The sequence below is a fragment of the Oncorhynchus mykiss genome, chromosome 13 (assembly GCF_013265735.2).
Source record: "Oncorhynchus mykiss isolate Arlee chromosome 13, USDA_OmykA_1.1, whole genome shotgun sequence".
Taxonomy (NCBI): Eukaryota; Metazoa; Chordata; class Actinopteri; order Salmoniformes; family Salmonidae; genus Oncorhynchus; species Oncorhynchus mykiss.
The window spans coordinates 55,039,960-55,062,568 of NC_048577.1; the positions used below are offsets into that span (position 1 = coordinate 55,039,960).

At 42.9% G+C, this 22,609-nt stretch overlaps 1 protein-coding gene across 2 annotated transcripts in view; it reads right to left on the reverse strand.

Annotated features, from left to right (window-relative positions):
• Positions 1–22,609, reverse strand: part of LOC110514491 (cytoplasmic phosphatidylinositol transfer protein 1-like) — a 129,653-nt gene that overhangs the window by 10,423 nt on the left and 96,621 nt on the right. The window contains exons 2-6 of one of the 2 annotated variants that reach the window (XM_036941563.1): positions 17,475–17,623; positions 8,561–8,649; positions 6,584–6,591; positions 4,153–4,224; positions 1,403–1,501 (exon numbers count right to left, since the gene is read on the reverse strand). In XM_036941563.1, the coding sequence (XP_036797458.1) occupies positions 1,403–1,501; positions 4,153–4,224; positions 6,584–6,591; positions 8,561–8,649; positions 17,475–17,623 (417 nt within the window). The remainder of the gene's footprint in view (positions 1–1,402; positions 1,502–4,152; positions 4,225–6,583; positions 6,592–8,560; positions 8,650–17,474; positions 17,624–22,609) is intronic. The other variant, XM_036941564.1, reaches the window with a different exon arrangement.

Genomic DNA, 22,609 nt, shown 5'->3' on the forward strand with positions numbered 1-22,609 from the left:
CTGAACACAGCAGGTATCAGGGATCTAAAACTGGCTCAGATCAAATCAAATATACTTAAATAGGCTGGTTGACATTGTATTGTATTCCAGGAAAAAGCATCTGGTGGCTAGGGCATCAATCCCCGTCCTCTGGTCAAACATAAAAGACAGATCCATTGCTGTCCCCCTGACTCTAATAACAGACATGGTATTAGAGCCCCCCCCCCCCCCCCCTCCCCCCCCCCCCACACACACACACGTATGGCGAGGCAGATAGCCAGTTGGTGATCAGAGGAGTGAGAAGCTTTAAGAGGCTGTTTGAGGAAGATAACGCTGTGTATTCCTCCATTCCTCCACCCCCTTCCCTCCATCCACCCCTACATCAACCCTCCCTGAGGCTTGTGAAGAGAAAAGAATGGAACGTGAAGGAGAGCAGGGACACAGCAGTGAACATGGTTAATGGCAGCCAAGACCAGCTAGAGGTCTCTCTCTCTAATGAAACTAGCAGCTAGCTGACCCTCAGGGCTGAGAGGGGAGATATGACCAGCTAGAGGTCTCTCTCTCTGATGAAACTAGCAGCTAGCTGACCCTCAGGGCTGAGAGGGGAGATATGACCAGCTAGAGGTCTCTCTCTCTGATGAAACTAGCAGCTAGCTGACCCTCAGGGCTGAGAGGGGAGATATGACCAGCTAGAGGTCTCTCTCTCTGATGAAACTAGCAACTAGCTGACCCTCAGGGCTGAGAGGGGAGATATGACCAGCTAGAGGTCTCTCTCTCTAATGAAACTAGCAGCTAGCTGACCCTCAGGGCTGAGAGGGGAGATATGACCAGCTGGAGGTCTCTCTCTCTGATGAAACTAGCAGCTAGCTGACCATCAGGGCTGAGAGGAGAAATGAGCAAATGAGATATGAGAGAAATGGGGATTTGTAAACACTCTTAGAAAAAAGGGTTCCAAAAGGGTTTTCGGCTGTCCCCATAGGAGAACCCTTTTTGGTTCCAGGTAGAAGGGTTCAACCAAAAAAGGGTTCTTCAAATGGTTCTCCTATGGGGTCAGCCAAAGAAACCTTTTAGGTTCTAGATAGTGCAGTTTTTCTAAGACTGTATTCTCTTAGATATTTTGTTATCAGACTCTTACACTTTTTCTGACTTTGTGAAACAACCAGGTTGCTAGCACCCAGAGCTCACCCCCCCACTCCTCCCAAAAAGTACACTTCCACACTTTCTAACATGGGTTTAACAATGGTAGAAACTCACGCCAGCCAATGCTTACACCAATCATATGGTTTTATATCCATGCCGGTGAGTGTACAAGTACACACTTGTACTGGAAAACGATGGAGAATTGTGACTGTCGAAGTCCACTGCTGCTGAAACAGTGACTTGGGATTCCTAACCCTTGACTTCTAACCTTTGACCTCCTCACCTCAGACTCCTTGTAGTAGCGCTCTGGGATCTCGTCGTAGGCGATATCCACTAAGCACACCTCTATCTCCTCCTCCCCTTTGGGCTCGCTGTCAAAGATCTGAGGGATAGAGAAAAAGAGATGGGCACGTCATTTTAGAGAGAGAGAGAGAAAGAGAGAGAACATAATCAACTGTTCTCCATGATGAGGACATTGTATTTCAGCAACACCTTATCTATGTAGATGTATATCAGTGATCTTAGGAGTGAAGCTCAATCAACGGTCATTCCCACAGCAGCCACTAGGTGGAGCTCTGATGTTTGGGTAAGTTGAGCGAGCGAGCATTTCATGATACTGATCGGCCAGAGCTGCTAATCATATAGAGAATGACATTGTTTGAAGGAGGAAAGCGAGGCTTTTAACGGTTATGAATGCTTTACTCCTTTCCCCATTAAAGCCATTAGACCTCGTCAGGTGACAGGTGCTTTCGCCCGGAGGATACATTTAGCTCATTTAGCAGGGAGAAAGAAACAGGAGAGACAGAGACAGAGCTGGTGCAGTAATAACCTCCTTGAAATAGTTGAATAATCCAGACAAAAATCCATCCATTACTGACATCAATGTATATTCATCTATCAACCTTTGCATGATAAGTAGACTGAGAGGATGAAAAACTGAACTGAATAATGATGTCTTTGAGAGTAGAGGAAGTAAGCCTTGGGAAATTGAGGCATTGATGGGATGAATTTAAAATTCAGCAAATACATACTTTAGTCTCAGGAATGAAGTCAGGGTCGTGTTCGTTTTGCACCAAACACAAGAAAATCAGCTGAAACAGGGAGGGATTACCTGGAAATGTCCAATAAGAAACGTTTCTTTTGTCTATAGCAAAACGTTTTGAAATGGTTTCCATTATGTCCTAATGAACACGACCCAGAACAGACAAGATCAGTTTTATGATATGACATCATGTAAATGTTGTGGAATGATAATGTGAATGTGTCCCCCACCAGGAAATGAGGATCAGTGGTGAGAGGAACAAGAAGCAACAGTCCTTGTTTAAAGGACTGGATCAGACATGCAGACAGATACACACAATATCTCCCTATATCTTATTTCCTTTCTATCTTACTCCCCCTTCTCTCAACTCTGGTTGTCTGGATATCAGCCCTTCATACTGTAGGGAATTTAAATATGTAGCCAAGGAGCTGTAGGCAATCATCCCTTTCTCCCTGACATACCAACTCTCACAAAGAGAAGGTGCAGCAGGCGAACGTGGCTGAAAACAACTGTTGTCTACATCTCAAATGGCACCCTATTGCCTATGCAGTGCATGGCTCTGGTCAAAAGTAGTGCACTACATAGGGAATAGATTGTCATTTGAGATGCAGATATGTGACAGAGTAAGACCTTGTACTAAGGATGTCCTTGACATGTCCTTCAATCCAGAAGAAGGGGGATGAGTTATGAGTAAACCCATTGTGTAACATGAAGCAATGGGCATCTGATAGCAAACCCAACCAAGATAATGCATTATTGAAACTCTCCTAACAAAGAAGTATTCAATATAAACTCTCCTATCACAGAGGTATTCGATATAAACTCTCCTATCACAGAGGTATTCGATATAAACTCTCCTATCACAGAGGTATTCGATATAAACTCTCCCAACACAGAGGTATTCGATATAAACTCTCCTATCACAGAGGTATACGATATAAACTCTCCTATCACAGAGGTATACGATATAAACTCTCCTATCACAGAGGTATACGATATAGACTCTCCTATCACAGAGGTATACGATATAAACTCTCCTATCACAGAGGTATACGATATAAACTCTCCTATCACAGAGGTATACAATATAAACTCTCCTATCACACAGCCCCACAGTTATCCACATTTAATTTAACTAGGCAAGTCAGTTAAGAACAAATTCTTATTTACAATGACAGCCTAGGAACTACCTTGTTTAGGGGCAGAATGACAGATTTTTACCTTGTCAGCTCAGGGATTTGATCTAGCAACCTTTTGGCTACTGGCCCAATGCTCTAACCACTAGGCTACCTGCCACCCCAACGGATTAACCCATATCCAACTTGATTTGATATGCTCCACATTGAAAGGCTGGAGAAAGAACCACTTCCACTTGACTCGGAGGCCTGGGCCCATATTAATAAAGCCTCTCAGAGTTGGAGTGCTGATCTAGGACCAGTTTTGACTTGAACAAGGGGAACCTGATCCTAGATCAGCACTCCTAATAAAGATGCTTTATGAATATGGGCCCTGAAGCCCACAGACTGAATGGTAATCTCACTGATTTTAGTGAGGGAGAGCCTAGCCAATGAACTAAACGTGCATTCTGATGAGTTGGTTGGGGCATCGTGAATATATTAGACCCGTGTTCTTATTCATCCCAGCATCCCCCTGTTCTGACTCCATCCACTCGTTTAGAAGTGAGAGAAAAAGATGGGACTGAATGTTGTATGTGGCATTCAAGTGCACACACCATGACCACTCACAGACACACACCATGACCACTCACAGACACACACCATGACCACTCACAGACACACACCATGACCACTCACAGACACACACCATGACCACTCACAGACACACACCATGCCCACTCACAGTCACACACCATGACCATGCACAGACACACACCATGACCATGCACAGACACACACCATGACCATGCACAGACACACACCATGACCATGCACAGACACACACCATGACCATGCACAGACAACCATACTGACATTGTCATTGCTGCCTTTGTTGTCCTCATACTTGGTCTCTATGTGAATGGAGAACTTTGGCAGAAAGGAACACTAGAGAAGAGGAGAGAACAGCAGGAGATTACACACAGAATATAGACACATTAAGACAATATTTTGACTTGTTATGTCTGAGTCCCAAATAGTACCCTATTGCCTATGTAGTGCACTATTGTTGACCAGGACGCACTATGTTGGCCCCATAGTGGGCCTTGGTCAAAACACTACATAGGCTATTGCCCATTTGGGACATAACCTAAATGTAGAGTGGTTAAATCCGAATCATCTCCAACAAGGTGTGGAGCACTGGGGAAACTGATCTCCATGGGAGATGGGATAGAATCTTTCTACCACTATCCATACAAGCTCAGGAAAGACAGAGGGAATATATTCCTGGGTCTTTGTGGTCAGCCTGCAGGGTGAGGTGTTTTATGGGCAGTGTGTGTGTGTGTGTGTGTGTGTGTGTGTGTGTGTGTGTGTGTGTGTGCACGTATACGCATGTGTGTGTGTCATGCTGAGTGTGATTGCGTGTGTTTTATTGCCCCTGTCTTCAGTAATAATGATTATATTATATCGCCCTGTGGATTTACTGGCTCCTCGTCCACACCCTGAACCTCCCCCCAATCCCCCCACGGCTAGTCAACTATCACTCATACCTTCCTCCCCGTCCCCCCATGGCAGGTCAACTATCACTTATACTTTCCTTCCCGTCCCCCCATGGCTAGTCAACTATCACTCATACCTTCCTCCCCGTCCCCCATGGCTAGTCAACTATCACTCATACCTTCCTCCCCGTCCCCCCATGGCTAGTCAACTATCACTCATACCTTCCTCCCTGTCCCCCCATGGCTAGTCAACTATCACTCATACCTTCCTCCCCGTCCCCCCATGGCTAGTCAACTATCACTCATACCTTCCTCCCCATCCCCCCATGGCTAGTCAACTATCACTCACACTGCTCTCACCATAGGCTTTGATTAGATTAACTCTTTAACACCGCAATTACAACAAAGCTCAATAGATCTCCAGTTACATAACGGTATGAGTGAGTGAGTGTGTTTCTGTATGTGTGTGTGTTCATATGTCTCTTTAGAATAGAGAGAATGGGAAGGAATGAATATGTCCACAGCGCAGCAGCATGGGGTGGGGCCCAGGCTATAGGCTTGCTGCAGGAGGTTGTGTGTGTGTGTGTTCATATGTCTCTTTAGAATAGAGAGAATGGGAAGGAATGAATATGTCCACAGCGCAGCAGCATGGGGTGGGGCCCAGGCTATAGGCTTGCTGCAGGAGGTTGTGTGTGTGTGTGTGTGTGTGTGTGTGTGTGCTTATCTAGAGAGAGGGTGTGTCCTTATCTTCATCTGAACCAACATTATCTTCAGCACATCCATCCCTTTTGTTTCTTTAAATAACATCTCCTGTCCTACAAAACTACACAGCAGGAGACGCACACAACCAAGAACCCCATGTTGAACATGTTCACTGTAGTCAACTCCTGTTAACGAACACGTGCTCCATCTCTTCCATTCATTTAGCTTCATTAAAGTGCACACACACACACACACACACACACACACACACACACACACACACACACCAGGTTCAGTGCATTGTGTAACCGAGCAGCTCTCCTTTAATAATTTCAGTAAAAGCCCATACATGAATGAGGCTGGGTCCCAAATACCATCCTATTCCCTATGTAAAGCCCATAGGACTCTGGTCAAAAGAAGTGCAGTATATAGGGGAAAGGGTGCCATTTAGGACGCAGACTGAGGTGGTTGAAAATAAATCCTCAATGGCTAAATATAGAACCAGAACAATAGATGAAGCTGTCTGTAAAACTCATTGAAAAATTATAGGCGAATTAAAGTCCCTTTAATGACATTCAAAGCCTAATCAAATTGAGCTTGTGCTTTACATAAGAGTCTAAGCTATTAAGTGAACATATGGAATTGTTTTAAGATGGTCATACCAAGGATCATTTAGCTATTAGATTTGGGATTTAAGGACCCACACAGCATTACTGTAGCGTTGTATTGCTGCTCTGTACATCTCTGGGGGAACCATTCACTGATTCAAAACAGAGATGGAATTCTACAGGAATACAACATTTCATACTCTTCTGTCAGTCATCAGAGCACAGCTCACCTAACCCTTGACTTCTGGCAGACTGCTCTGCATGTCTACTAGTTTATTTAACTAGACAAGTCAGTTAAGAACAAATTCTTATTTACAATGACTGTCTACCCCGCCCCAGCCTCGGACGCCGCTGGGCCAATTGTGCACTGCCCTATAGGACTCCCGATCACGGCCGGTTGTGACACGGCCGGTTGTGACACAGTGTGTGTGTGTGTGTGTGTGTGTGTGCGCGTGCGTGCGTGCGTGCGTGTGTAAGGAACATCAGTGGTATACTCACAGTGTACTCTGCGTCACAGCAGGTGAAGAATCCAGGACCAGAGAGAGATGGAGAGAGAGAGTGAAAGAGGGGAGGGAGTTAAACAAGAGGAGAGAGAGAGACAGCGAGAGAAACAGAGAGAGAGAGGGAGAGACAGAGAGAGAGAAAGAGAGAGAGAGAGAGCGAGAGAGAGAGAGCGCGAGAGAGAGAAAGATGGGAGGGAGGGGGAGAGAGAGAAAGAGAGGGAGAGGGAGTGAAAGAGGGGAGGGAGTTTAACAAGAGGAGATGGAGAGAGAGAAAAAGAGAGAGAGAGAGGGAGTGAAAGAGGGGAGGGAGTTTAACAAGAGGAGAGAGAAAGAGAGACAGAGAGAGACAGAGAGAGAAACAGAGAGAGAGAGAGAGAGAGAGCGAGAGAGAGACAGAGAGAGAGAGAGAGCGCGCGAGAGAGAAAGATGGGATGGAGGGGGAGAGAAAGAGAGGGAGAGGGAGTGAAAGAGGGGAGGGAGTTTAACAAGAGGAGAGATAGAGAAAGAAAAAGAGAGAGAGCGAGAGCGAGGGAGTGAAAGAGGAGAGGGAGTTTAACAAGAGGAGAGATAGAGAAAGAAAAAGAGAGAGAGCGAGAGCGAGGGAGTGAAAGAGGAGAGGGAGTTTAACAAGAGGAGAGATGGAGAGAGAGAAAAAGAGAGAGAGAGAGGGAGTGGAAGAGGGGAGGGAGTTTAACAAGAGGAGAGATGGAGAGAGAGAAAAAGAGAGAGAGAGAGGGAGTGGAAGAGGGGACAAGAGAAGAGAGGGAGAGAGAGCATCATGTGTTAAGAGGACACCTGAGAAGGACAACAAGGAGCAGCAGGAGCTTGTTTTATTTTAGAGGGCTATAATAATATGATCCTCTCATCATGTTATCATCCATCACTCCCTCCATCCCTCCCAACAAGCTATTGGGATTCTTCTCTCTGAGGAAAGAAATATCGTGTGTGTGTTCGTGTGTGTGTGTGTGTGTGGTAGAGGGATGAAGCGAGGGAATACGTTGGGTCTGAACAGATAGAGAAGGTTGAGAACAGATAGAGCTCTTAGTCAGTCCAGTCCAAACTAGCCAGCCAGAACAAACAGTCCCTGTGCAGAGAACAGTACAGTCCATCACCTATCTATAGACTATTATCACAATGTCTATCAGAGTACAGTACAGTCCATCACCTATCTATAGACTATTATCACAATGTCTATCAGAGTACAGTACAGTCCATCACCTATCTATAGACTATTATCACAATGTCTATCAGAGTACAGTACAGTCCATCACCTATCTATAGACTATTATCACAATGTCTATCAGAGTACAGTACAGTCCATCACCTATCTATAGACTATTATCACAATGTCTATCAGAGTACAGTACAGTCCATCACCTATCTATAGACTATTATCACAATGTCTATCAGAGTACAGTACAGTCCATCACCTATCTATAGACTATTATCACAATGTCTATCAGAGTACAGTACAGTCCATCACCTATCTATAGACTATTATCACAATGTCTATCAGAGTACAGTACAGTCCATCACCTATCTATAGACTATTATCACAATGTCTATCAGAGTACAGTACAGTCCATGGTTTGAATCCCCGAGCCGGCAAAGTGTAAAAATGTGTCGTTCTTCACCTTGAGCGAGACAGTTAACCCCCAACACCACCTGCTCCCCGGGCGCTGATGACGTGGATGGCGATAAAGGCAGCCCCCGCACCTCTCTGATTCAGAGGGCTTGGATTAAATGTGGAAGACACATTTGTGTTGAATGCATTCAGTTGTACAACTGACCAGGTATCCCCTTTCCTCCTTTCCATTATCAGACACACTGTGCATTCCTGTACTGCTCTTCTGTGATGGTGTAGGTAGTAGTGTAGAGGTGTTACAGTGTAATGGTCCTTGGAGTGGTTACCTGTGATGGTGTAGGTAGTAGTGTAGAGGTGTTACAGTGTAATGGTCCTAGGAGTGGTTACCTGTGATGGTGTAGGGGTAGTAGTTCCAGGCCTTCTCTGTCACATAGAAGATTTTAGGGACCACAGCCCTGGCCCAGCTAGGGAGCTTACTGAAAGAGACAAAAGAAGACAAGTGAGCTGAATGAAATAAGGGAGGAGTAGAGTGAAGAAAAGAGAGAAGCAAGGGAACAAGGGATGAGAAGAGACAAGAAGAGGGGAGAAGTAGAGGTAAGGTGGAGCACAGTGAGAGAAATAGAGAACAGCATCAAGCAGAAACGAGAGAAGACACGACATCCATCTGAATCATAGACCTGAACCTTTCCACCCCTTGCTATCCCTTCCTCACTGTTAGACCCTATACAGTGTCTGGCGCCAGCTGTGAGGAGCTGAAAATGGAGACTGCTGGGTGGCCATTGCGGCTCAAAATTCTGTAGATGACGGTGATGTTACTGGGCAACCTGCGGTAAAAGGGAGAGGACGGAGCACAGAGGACACAGACAGGGGTTTTCTCATTCAGAACTAAAGGAACCTCTGTGACCATCATGGTCTGACCTTGTAGCCAATCAGGGAGAACCCATTCAAGAATGTCCTATCTAAACCCTAACCAGAGAACCAGAGCTGGAAGGATGAGCAGCAAAGATGTCTGCTGCTGTGATGCTGAGGTGGATGTTTATATTTTGACAAAGTTTGGAAAAGCAAAATGCTGAGTTAAAACTGTTAAATACGAGGAGAGAGGACAAGAATCCTATGAGAACAAATTAAATTGACACTGAGATTGTGAGCTCTTGGGTGGAGGCATAAACTTTATTAGAGGCATAAAGTATATTTTATCCCAATTCCATCCGGACACTACATTTGTGAGGATGAATCGAAGCAGAAAGCCCGCAACAGCAAAAGCCAACAGTTACAGCCCAAACGGCTGTGTATCAGGGACACAGACCCATAAATATTGTGGGTGTCACGGGTGGGGTAGTTTACTGCAGTCAATATCATACATTGGAGAAGTGCAGATTGCAGCACCAGGCCAGTCATAAAGTTGCAAATAGCTCTGTCAACAGAAGGTGGGCGGCTGCCATTTTAAACAGCCAAATGCCACTGGGGGAGGATTCCCACTCAAAATGCTAAATTTACTGAGTAATGTTGGAGCACAACCCTCCCTCCCTCAGCCTTGTTGATTAGATGGCTGAATCACATGAGGATGGGGGCACCTTAATTGGGGAGGACGGGCTGGTGGAACGGTATCAAATACATAAAACACATTGTTTCCATGTGTTTGGTGCCATTCCATGTGCTCCGTTACGGCCATTATTATGGTCCGTCCTCCCCTCAGCAGCCTCCTGTGGACTGAATATTGTGTTCCTGTTGGTCCCAGTCTACAGATCCTCCAGTCACTAATCTCCTGTCAGTTCCAAAGAGGACTGACATGCTGTGTTCATTGCACTCTCACTGACGGACCTTTAAATAGCAAAGTATAGAGGACCACTTTTATGTCCTCACCCCCCCTTTCTGCACACACAAACTCTCACACGCACTTACGTACTTGTCTGGCTGTGGTAGCAGGTGGTCTGTGGGTGGGAAGGCAGGTACAGCATCCCAACGTGACTGTTTAAATGATCCACCACTTACACAACACTGATCTCCTCTCCCATCAGAGCTCACACAGGCAGCTACCAGTCTTACTTATGTCTGAAAACCCCCACTCCTCTCTGTCTTTTCCAGTTCTTTCTCTCTCTGCCTCGCCTGGCATTTTAAAATCTAAAACCGTCACTCAAATCTCTACAGGGAAGTGAATGGTAACATAATGTGTGCTAAATTAGAACTAAGGTTTTGAAATTACGTTTAAATACTTGAGTTTCAGAAGTGGGCATCTGTAACCTGTGAACTGGGACCCTGTACCACCCATAGATACCATACATTAATGGTGCCACCCATAGATACCATACATTACTGGTACCACCCATAGATACCATACATTACTGGTACCACCCATAGATACCATACATTACTGGTACCACCCATAGATACTGTACATTACTGGTACCACCCATAGATACCATACATTACTGGTACCACCCATAGATACCATACATTACTGGTACCACCCATAGATACCATACATTACTGGTACCACCCATAGATACCATACATTACTGTTGCCACCCATAGATACCATACATTACTGGTACCACCCATAGATACCATACATTACTGGTACCACCCATAGATACCATACATTACTGGTACCACCCATAGATACCATACATTACTGGTACCACCCATAGATACCATACATTACTGGTGCCACCCATAGATACCATACATTACTGGTGCCACCCATAGATACCATACATTACTGGTACCACCCATAGATACCATACATTACTGGTACCACCCATAGATACCATACATTACTGGTACCACCCATAGATACCATACATTACTGGTACCACCCATTATCATGACCTGCTTCCCAAAAGTCACTATATTCCCTATGGTCAAAAGTAATATTGCATTATAAAGGGATTAGGGTGCCATTTAAGATGTCGCCCATCGCTGACCCGGTTTGTACCTATCTGACCCCCTGGAAACCAATCAGAGTGTCTCTTCGCGTCCCAGACATCTAATGAAGTCAGTGAATGGGAGATAGATAACGCTCCATAGGGACCAGACCCATGGAATCAATAGAGAGCAGTTCCTTCCGCCAGGCAGGCAGGTCTGCTGTGATCAGAATGAAACAGTCTGGAACACAGTTAGACCTGATGGATTTCCCAGAGCAGCACACTGCAGGGCCGTGACTTTCTGTGACTGTCCGACAACGCTGTCCACTTAGTGCATGAAGAACCCCTTGGGTTGTGACGGTTGCCTGGCTGGTGGAGGATTTGGTGGAGGCTGTTTCCATTGGCGACCGCATCTTGACCATTTTCCAAACTGGAATGAACCCACTCTGCTAAACTGTGTTCCTAGTCACATCTCTGATGATGAGTCAGTGACTCAGTTGATTGACTCTGATCTGTCAGTATTACTACAAGAGAAAGATGTGTGTGTGTTTGAGATAATGAGAAAGATGTGTGTGTGTTTGAGATAAAGAGAAAGATGTGTGTGTGTTTGAGATAATGAGAAAGATGTGTGTGTGTTTGAGATAAAGATGTGTGTGTGTTTGAGATAAAGAGAAAGATGTGTGTGTGTTTGAGATAATGAGAAAGATGTGTGTGTGTTTGAGATAAAGATGTGTGTGTGTTTGAGATAAAGAGAAAGATGTGTGTGTTTGAGATAAAGAGAAAGATGTGTGTGTGTTTGAGATAAAGAGAAAGATGTGTGTGTTTGAGATAAAGAGAAAGATGTGTGTGTTTGAGATAAAGAGAAAGATGTGTGTGTTTGAGATAAAGAGAAAGATGTGTGTGTGTTTGAGATAAAGAGAAAGATGTGTGTGTTTGAGATAAAGAGAAAGATGTGTGTGTATGTTTGAGATAAAGAGAAAGATGTGTGTGTGTTTGAGATAAAGAGAAAGATGTGTGTGTTTGAGATAAAGAGAAAGATGTGTGTGTGTTTGAGATAAAGAGAAAGATGTGTGTGTTTGAGATAAAGAGAAAGATGTGTGTGTTTGAGATAAAGAGAAAGATGTGTGTGTGTTTGAGATAAAGAGAAAGATGTGTGTGTTTGAGATAAAGAGAAAGATGTGTGTGTGTTTGAGATAAAGATGTGTGTGTGTTTGAGATAAAGAGAAAGATGTGTGTGTGTTTGAGATAAAGAGAAAGAACAAAACATTTTAAAAAGAAAGAAATAGGGAGAAAGAGTGAGGGAGAGACAAAGACAGAGAAAGAGAGACAGAAGTATACAGTATGCATGTTTGAGTATGAAAGAGCAGGTGGGCTTGCTTGTGCATGCAGTGTGTATGTTATCATGTGTCTCTGTGTGTGGAAGTGTGTGACTGATTGGGTCAAATCCAGGGCCAACTCACAGAAAGGGCATTAGTGAAGCAGAACGTGTATTTCAGACTCACCAGTGCGTTTAACAGCAAATTCAATTGTGATCTAAATCTACATAATGGAGAATCAAATATTCAATTTCACACAGTAATCATGTTCAACAGAGTGTGGAGATGGACTAACAGAGAAAATGGGATTGAAATGACACATGCAATAAAATACATTGCTCTTCTATGGCTAGAACCTGTGAGACCTATAATGTCTTAAAATCTTTATGTCCTCTTATGAGTGTTTTATGGAACCTCCATGTCCATACGGCAGCCCATTACTGTGTACAGTATGTTTTATTCCATTCTATTCTGATCTATTCTATACTATTCCATTCCATAATGTTATATTCTTTTCTATTCTATTATGTTACATTCTATTCTATTAAGTGACCCATAATGATATGAGGATATCACAATACTATTTAAGTTCCTCGGCATACACATCACGGACAAACTGAAATGGTCCACCCACACAGTCAGTGTGGTGAAGAATGCGCAACAGCGCCTCTTCAACCTCAGGAGGCTAAAGAAATGGTTCTTGTCACCTAAAACCCTCACAAACTTTTACAGATGCACAATTGAGAGCATCCTGTTGGGCTGTAGCACCGCCTAGTACGGCAAATGCACCGCCCACAACCGTAAGGCTCTCCAGAAGGTGGTGTGGTCTGCACAACGCATCACCGGCGGCAAACTACCTGCCCTCCAGGACACCTACAGCACCCGATGTCACAGGAAGGCCAAAAAGAGGGAAACAACCACCCGAGCCACTGCCTGTTCATCCCGCTAGCATCCAGAAGGCGAGGTCAGTACAGGTGCATCAAAGCTGGGACCGAGAAACTGAAAAACTGCTTCCATCTCAAGTCCATCAGACTGTTAAACAGCCACCACTAACACAGAGAGGCTGCTGCCTACATACAGACTCGCAAAATCATGGGCCACTTTAGTAAATGGATCACAAATAACTTTAATAATGTTTACATATCTTACATTACTCATCTCATTTGTATATACTGTATTTTATACCATCTATTGCATCTTGCCTATGCCGCTCTGTCATTGCTCATCCATTTATTTATATGTACATATTCTTATTCCATCCCTTTAGATTTGTGTGTATTAGGTGGTTGTTGTGGAATTGTTAGATTACTTGTTAGATATTCCTGCACTGTCGGAATTAGAAGCACGAGCATTTACAGTGCCTTGCGAAAGTATTCAGCCCCCTTGAACTTTGCGACCTTTTGCCACATTTCAGGCTTCAAACATAAAGATATAAAACTGTATTATTTTGTGAAGAATCAACAACAAGTGGGACACAATCATGAAGTGGAACGACATTTATTGGATATTTCAAACTTTTTTAACAAATCAAAAACTGAAAAATTGGGCGTGCAAAATTATTCAGCCCCTTTACTTCCAGTGCAGCAAACTCTCTCCAGAAGTTCAGTGAGGATCTCTGAATGATCCAATGTTGACCTAAATGACTAATGATGATAAATACAATCCACCTGTGTGTAATCAAGTCTCCGTATAAATGCACCTGCACTGTGATAGCCTCAGAGGTCTGTTAAAAGCGCAGAGAGCATCATGAAGAACAAGGAACACACCAGGCAGGTCCGAGATACTGTTGTGAAGAAGTTTAAAGCCGGATTTGGATACAAAAAGATTTCCCAAGCTTTAAACATCCCAAGGAGCACTGTGCAAGCGATAATATTGAAATGGAAGGAGTATCAGACCACTGCAAATCTACCAAGACCTGGCCGTCCCTCTAAACTTTCAGCTCAAACAAGGAGAAGACTGATCAGAGATGCAGCCAAGAGGCCCATGATCACTCTGGATGAACTGCAGAGATCTACAGCTGAGGTGGGAGACTCTGTCCATAGGACAACAATCAGTCGTATATTGCACAAATCTGGCCTTTATGGAAGAGTGGCAAGAAGAAAGCCATTTCTTAAAGATATCCATAAAAAGTGTTGTTTAAAGTTTGCCACAAGCCACCTGGGAGACACACCAAACATGTGGAAGAAGGTGCTCTGGTCAGATGAAACCAAAATTGAACTTTTTGGCAACAATGTAAAACGTTATGTTTGGCGTAAAAGCAACACAGCTGAACACACCATCCCCACTGTCAAACATGGTTGTGGCAGCATCATGGTTTGGGCCTGCTTTTCTTCAGCAGGGACAGGGAAGATGGTTAAAATTGATGGGAAGATGGATGGAGCCAAATACAGGACCATTCTGGAAGAAAACCTGATGGAGTCTGCAAAAGACCTGAGACTGGGACGGAGATTTGTCTTCCAACAAGACAATGATGCAAAACATAAAGCAAAATCTACAATGGAATGGTTCAAAAATAAACATATCCAGGTGTTAGAATGGCCAAGTCAAAGTCCAGACCTGAATCCAATCGAGAATCTGTGGAAAGAACTGAAAACTGCTGTTCACAAATGCTCTCCATCCATCCAACCTCACTGAGCTCGAGCTGTTTTGCAAGGAGGAATGGGAAAAAAAATTCAGTCTCTCGATGTGCAAAACTGATAGAGACATACCCCAAGCGACTTACAGCTGTAATCGCAGCAAAAGGTGGCGCTACAAAGTATTAACTTAAGGGGGCTGAATCATTTTGCACGCCCAATTTTTCAGTTTTTGATTTGTTAAAAAAGTTTGAAATATCCAATAAATGTCGTTCCACTTCATGATTGTGTCCCACTTGTTGTTGATTCTTCACAAAAAAATACAGTTTTATATCTTTATGTTTGAAGCCTGAAATGTGGCAAAAGGTCGCAAAGTTCAAGGGGGCCGAATACTTTCGCAAGGCACTGTAGCTACACTCGCAATAACATATGCTAACCATGTGTATGTGACCAATAAAGTTTGATTTGATTTGATTTAGATTATAAAATGGCCGGGCCTGAGTAAAAGTGACTGGGCCTGAGTAAAAGTGACTGGACCTGAGTGAAAGTGACTGGGCCTGAGTGAAAGTGACTGGGCCTGAGTGAAAGTGACTGGGCCTGAGGGAAAGTGACTGGGCCTGGGTAAAAATGACTGGGCCTGAGTAAAAGTGACTGGGCCTGGGTAAAAGTGACTGGGCCTGAGTAAAAGTGACTGGGCCTGAGTAAAAGTGACTGGGCCTGAGTGTAAGTGACTGGGCCTGGGTAAAAATGACTGGGCCTGAGTAAAAGTGACTGGGCCTGAGTAAAAGTGACTGGGCCTGAGTAAAAGTGACTGGGCCTGGGTAAAAGTGACTGGGCCTGAGTAAAAGTGACTGGGCCTGAGTAAAAGTGACTGGGCCTGAGTAAAAGTGACTGGGCCTGAGTAAAAGTGACTGGGCCTGAGTAAAAGTGACTGGGCCTGAGTAAAAGTGACTGGGCTTGAGTAAAAGTGACAGGGCCAACATTTTCCAGTAAAAATGCAGCAAAAATAACTGAACATTTTTACAATCACATTGCATCATTTAAAACATGATAAATGTGACCAAGAAACACCACAAAATGTCCTTGTCCAACAAGCCCTTTTTAGGCCTACTGCCAAGTACAGATGTAAGATCTTAACTTGAGCAAGTTTGCTACAGCATGAAAATAATTCTGCAGCAACAGGAAATGTGAATTGTTATGTGGAACATGATAACATTTACATTTTTGTGGGGGTAGATACATATTTTGTAAAGGAAAATCAAGTCTGAAATGTCAATGTGTAAACTACAAACTTCAGAAGCCTTTTTAAACCTCCAATACACTACTAATATTTCTACTAAGATCCTACATCTGTAGCCAGGGCAGCTACACACGTTACAACCTCTTACAGCAACACTGCTGACAAAACAGGCAGACTGTCCAACTCAGACAGTAAACAATCATAATGAAATACACAACATCATAGGAGGCGTGTGAGTTTCATGTTTAGTGTAGCAATTCAGCCCCAACTAGAGGAACATTTTTAAGGAGCATTTTATAAACACATTTCAGGCAATTATATGACATTCATCATCAGAATCTTTAATATGATACCACAAACATGACAGGGTAGGCCTAGGATACTCTACTGACACTGACAAACTGAGATCAATGAAAATTACCTTGTCTTGAATGCAACTATCTAATCTAGGCCTACGAGAAGAGGAGACACATTATGACAATATGACATCCATCTAGCCTGGAGGAGAAAAGTACTGTCCTAAACTTTCCAGTGGCACTGACTCACCCAATGAAGACAGTGAATATGGCACTCCCCAAGGATATGTCAGACGCTCTCCGCTAGTGCCAGGAGATTAGTCCTGCTGTAGCTTACTAATGGGAATAAACTACACAACACCTTGTGCTTAAATCATTTGACAGGATCCTTCGGAGTATACAGTATGTGACTTCTGTGTTTACTGTATCTTCTGTGGGCAGTATTCAACCTGGCAGGACCATGGCTTTTTGACGTCTGGTTTGCTTAATATGAGGAATTTGATGTGTAGCATTTCATTTCATTTTTTACTTTTACTGAAGTGTGACAATTGAGTACTTTCCCCACCACTGTACACATAAATCCAGATACTTTTATACTTTTACTCAACTAGTATTTTACTGGGAAACTTTCACTTTTACTTAAGTCGTTTAAGTCGTTTTCTATTAAAGTAACTTTACATATATTTTTTGTGTACTATTTACCCTTTTTCCTCCACAATTTGGTGATATCCTATTGGTAGTTACAGTCTTGTCCCATCGCTGCAACTACCGTACCGACTCGGAAGAGGCGAATGTTGAGAGCCATGATTCCTCCGAAACAAAACCCTACCAAGCCGCACTGCTTCTTGACAGACCAGCTGTGACACAGCCTGGATCTGTAGTGGCGCCTCAAGCACCGCAGTGCAGTGCTTTAGACCGCTGTCGAGACTTTTCCACTCGGGAAAGCCTTTATTTTCACTCAAGTATGTCAATTGAGTACTTTTTCCAACACAGTTGGTGAGTACACACTTACTTGTTGAGGTAGACCCGTTTTTCTGTGAACTGTCCCTGTCCATATGTGGGGTCCTCGTAGGGTTCGTTCTGCACCACCTCCACTCCTTCTCCACGCTCACTCTGCTCATGGCTGTGCTTGCTGATCATATACAGCTGGCCAATCCTGTACTGGAAGACAGACAGACAGACAGACCAGACAGACAGACAGACAGACAGACAGACAGACAGACAGACAGACAGACAGACAGACAGACAGACAGACAGACAGACAGACAGACAGACAGACAGACAGATAGACGTGGTTTTAGATCCACCATTCTAATGTTAGCTGTACAACAAATTGGAATGTTTCCAAACATTGTAGGAACGTTCATTGTTTGCAGGAATATATAGAGCAAGACGACAGCTTTAGCATGAGGCCATTTAAAGATCATTAATAAGTTAAGATTAGTTGAGTATAAATAGGAATTTTATTGAGTGAAAATCTAAGTTTGTTGAAGAATGATGGTAAAATAAAACCACTAGTAAATCTCCCATTTAATGTAAGGCATCAGAACAATAACTTCATGACCATCATTAAACATATAAGCCCAGATCAGGTGCTATCCCAAGATCATAAATACCAGAGTTACAACAACCATGGCATATTCACACCTGGTAACCATCTCCATAACAACCAAACACATGGTTTAAAAGAGTCACCCACACCATAACAACAGAAACGTCCATATCAGTCCCACCCCCGAGCTAGCTCTAAACAACAGAACAATAGCAACAGTTGCCCACGCTAGGTGATACCATATCCCAGAGGCCTCCAGTCTAGTCAACACTCACCATCATTCACTCATCGCACACCGGCATGGACCGTGAGGGCGTAACGACCATGTTGCTGTGAGCGACAGGGATGGTGTCATACGGTAACAATTTCCAACTCGGTGGAAAACCTGAGTAGGGAGAGCAGGAGGGGGGATCTCGACAGCTTTGGGAGCGCGGTTTTCCGACTGCTGGCATTCCCATTCGTAGTCCAGGAAATCAATACTGAACTGTGACTAACATATATGACCCTGGTAGTCCTCTCAGGGACACAGGGGCTCAGTGCCTGTATCCCAAATCCCTACACAGTGTACTACTTTAGACCAGGACCCATAGGGCTCCGGTCAAAACTAGAGTACTATATAGGGACTAGGGTGCCATTTGGGACTCAACCAGTGCCTCAGAGTGTAGCTTCCTATAGAGTTTCAGAGAGACCTAGACTAATCTAGGAGGGGGAACAGAAACAGGCCACGGGGCTCTGACTTGTGGCTGACACCTCTTTTGATGATGTACCCCCAAGACGTCCAAGAGTAAGGTGTGGAGGATTAGGGAAAAAGAAGACCATTCTTAGAAATAGCACTATCAGCAGAACCAGTGGCAGGAAGAAACAACATGTGGGGGTGTGAGTGCAAGTTAAACTACAAATACTTATATTATGCTCAACAATCCAATCATTTTGGAACTTTCAGACTGTGGTAATGGCTGGTTCACTAAATTAAATGGGGGAATATGCTATATATTCTGGTCACAATAACAACCTTTTTGCTGTCACACCAAATTAGGTTTCTGTCACAATGGTACCCTAATGCAGTATACCTTATTATTACAGTAGGCTTGGTGGTGCAGCTCCACCGTGGGACTCCTAATCCCGTTAATTACACTGAGACCCCTTTGACGCACAGGAGCGCAGTGCCATTCATCACAATGGGCTCCCTGACGCAGCTGCGCATTAGAGCGAGGTGACACTTTTAATGGAATTCTATGATCTGATATGTGATGTTTAGTGCTGCCTCTGTTTACAGGGCCTCTCGCGGAGGTGATTTCTCAAACTGAAGGCTGAAGTACAGACGTTAAATTAAATGATGTTCTCTCTCTCTGCATCTATTTTTCTCTCTCCATCTCCATATCTCTCAATTAAATTAAATTCAGTAGACTTTATTAACATGGCAAGTTAAATGACTTATGTTGTCAAAATACACTTATAACAACAATGGTAGGACCAACTGCAATAAGGTATCAATAATAACAGTAATAGTAGTAGTGGAAATGGTATTACCATTAACCACAACAATATGAATTAGAATAATAATAATCATCTCTCTCACTTCACCTCGCTCTCTCTCTATGTATCTATTTCTTGCTCTCTATGTATCTATTTCTCTGTCCATATCTCTCTCTCTATGCATCTATTTCTCTGTCCATATCTCTCTCTCTATGTATCTATTTCTCTGTCCATATCTCTCTCTCTATGTATCTATTTCTTGCTCTCTATGTATCTATTTCTTGCTCTCTATGTATCTATTTCTCTGTCCATATCTCTCTCTCTATGCATCTATTTCTCTGTCCATATCTCTCTCTCTATGTATCTATTTCTCTGTCCATATCTCTCTCTCTATGCATCTATTTCTCTGTCCATATCTCTCTCTCTATGCATCTATTTCTCTGTCCATATCTCTCTCTATGCATCTATTTCTCTGTCCATATCTCTCTCTCTATGTATCTATTTCTCTGTCCATATCTCTCTCTATGTATCTATTTCTCTGTCCATATCTCTCTCTATGTATCTATTTCTCTGTCCATATCTCTCTCTCTATGTATCTATTTCTCTGTCCATATCTCTCTCTATGTATCTATTTCTCTGTCCATATCTCTCTATGCATCTATTTCTCTGTCCATATCTCTCTCTCTATGCATCTATTTCTCTGTCCATATCTCTCTCTATGCATCTATTTCTCTGTCCATATCTCTCTCTCTATGCATCTATTTCTCTGTCCATATCTCTCTCTCTATGCATCTATTTCTCTGTCCATATCTCTCTCTCTATGCATCTATTTCTCTGTCCATATCTCTCTCTCTATGCATCTATTTCTCTGTCCATATCTCTCTCTCTATGCATCTATTTCTCTGTCCATATCTCTCTCTCTCTCTTTGTATCTATTTCTCTGTCCATATCTCTCTCTCTCTCTATGTATCTATTTCTCTGTCCATATCTCTCTCTCTCTCTATGCATCTATTTCTCTGTCCATATCTCTCTCTATGCATCTATTTCTCTGTCCATATCTCTCTCTCTATGCATCTATTTCTCTGTCCATATCTCTCTCTCTATGTATCTATTTCTCTGTCCATATCTCTCTCTCTCTCTTTGTATCTATTTCTCTGTCCATATCTCTCTCTATGCATCTATTTCTCTGTCCATATCTCTCTCTCTATGCATCTATTTCTCTGTCCATATCTCTCTCTCTATGCATCTATTTCTCTGTCCATATCTCTCTCTCTATGCATCTATTTCTCTGTCCATATCTCTCTCTCTCTCTTTGTATCTATTTCTCTGTCCATATCTCTCTCTCTATGCATCTATTTCTCTGTCCATATCTCTCTCTCTATGTATCTATTTCTCTGTCCATATCTCTCTCTCTATGCATCTATTTCTCTGTCCATATCTCTCTCTCTATGCATCTATTTCTCTGTCCATATCTCTCTCTCTATGCATCTATTTCTCTGTCCATATCTCTCTCTCTATGCATCTATTTCTCTGTCCATATCTCTCTCTCTCTCTTTGTATCTATTTCTCTGTCCATATCTCTCTCTATGTATCTATTTCTCTGTCCATATCTCTCTCTATGTATCTATTTCTCTGTCCATATCTCTCTCTCTATGTATCTATTTCTCTGTCCATATCTCTCTCTCTCTCTTTGTATCTATTTCTCTGTCCATATCTCTCTCTCTCTCTTTGTATCTATTTCTCTGTCCATATCTCTCTCTCTATGCATCTATTTCTCTGTCCATATCTCTCTCTCTATGCATCTATTTCTCTGTCCATATCTCTCTCTCTATGCATCTATTTCTCTGTCCATATCTCTCTCTCTCTCTTTGTATCTATTTCTCTGTCCATCTCTCTCTCTCTCTCTTTGTATCTATTTCTCTGTCCATATCTCTCTCTCTATGCATCTATTTCTCTCTTTCTATGCATCTATTTCTCTGTCCATATCTCTCTCTCTATGCATCTATTTCTCTGTCCATATCTCTCTCTCTCTCTTTGTATCTATTTCTCTGTCCATATCTCTCTCTCTATGTATCTATTTCTCTGTCCATATCTCTCTCTCTCTCTTTGTATCTATTTCTCTGTCCATATCTCTCTCTCTATGCATCTATTTCTCTGTCCATATCTCTCTCTCTCTTTGTATCTATTTCTCTGTCCATATCTCTCTCTCTATGCATCTATTTCTCTCTTTCTATGCATCTATTTCTCTGTCCATATCTCTCTCTCTATGCATCTATTTCTCTGTCCATATCTCTCTCTCTATGCATCTATTTATATTTCTCTATGTATCTATTTCTCTGTCCATATCTCTCTCTATGTATCTATTTCTCTGTCCATATCTCTCTCTCTATGCATCTATTTATATTTCTCTATGTATCTATTTCTCTGTCCATATCTCTCTCTATGTATCTATTTCTCTGTCCATATCTCTCTCTCTATGCATCTATTTCTCTCTCTCTATGTATCTATTTCTCTGTCCATATCTCTCTCTCTATGCATCTATTTCTCTGTCAATTTCTCTCTCTCTATGCATCTATTTCTCTGTCCATATCTCTCTCTATGCATCTATTTCTCTCTCCATATCTCTCTCTCTCTCGCTCTTCGCCAAAGCACAGTACCCCAGCCCGCTGAGGCTCTAACACAGACTTATATTCTGACTAATACAATTTTTTATAAAGCTCAAAATGTATGCAAGATCTCATTCAGATGTAGGTTGCCTACATGTCAATGGCAAAGACTGGCAACCACATTGTCAGCTGTATTAGTCAATGGCTTCATTCAAAATGGCACCCTATTCCCTATATAGTGCACTACTTTTGACCAGTGTCCATAGGAGAACACTATGTAGGGAGCCAATTTGGAAGCGTCAAATCACTGTTGTTTGGCGTAGTGTAAGCTGGCGTTACATATAGACAGTCTGCTGCATCCATCCTCCCAGAGAAGAAACACATAGATAAGACACTAGGTTTACAATAATAATGACCTCCTTCAGTCCTCTTGGTATGGTTGAGATGTGTTTTAGCTTCAATTGTCTCTCCTCACACAGAAGCCCAGTCATTTAGCCTGTAACTAAGATATAT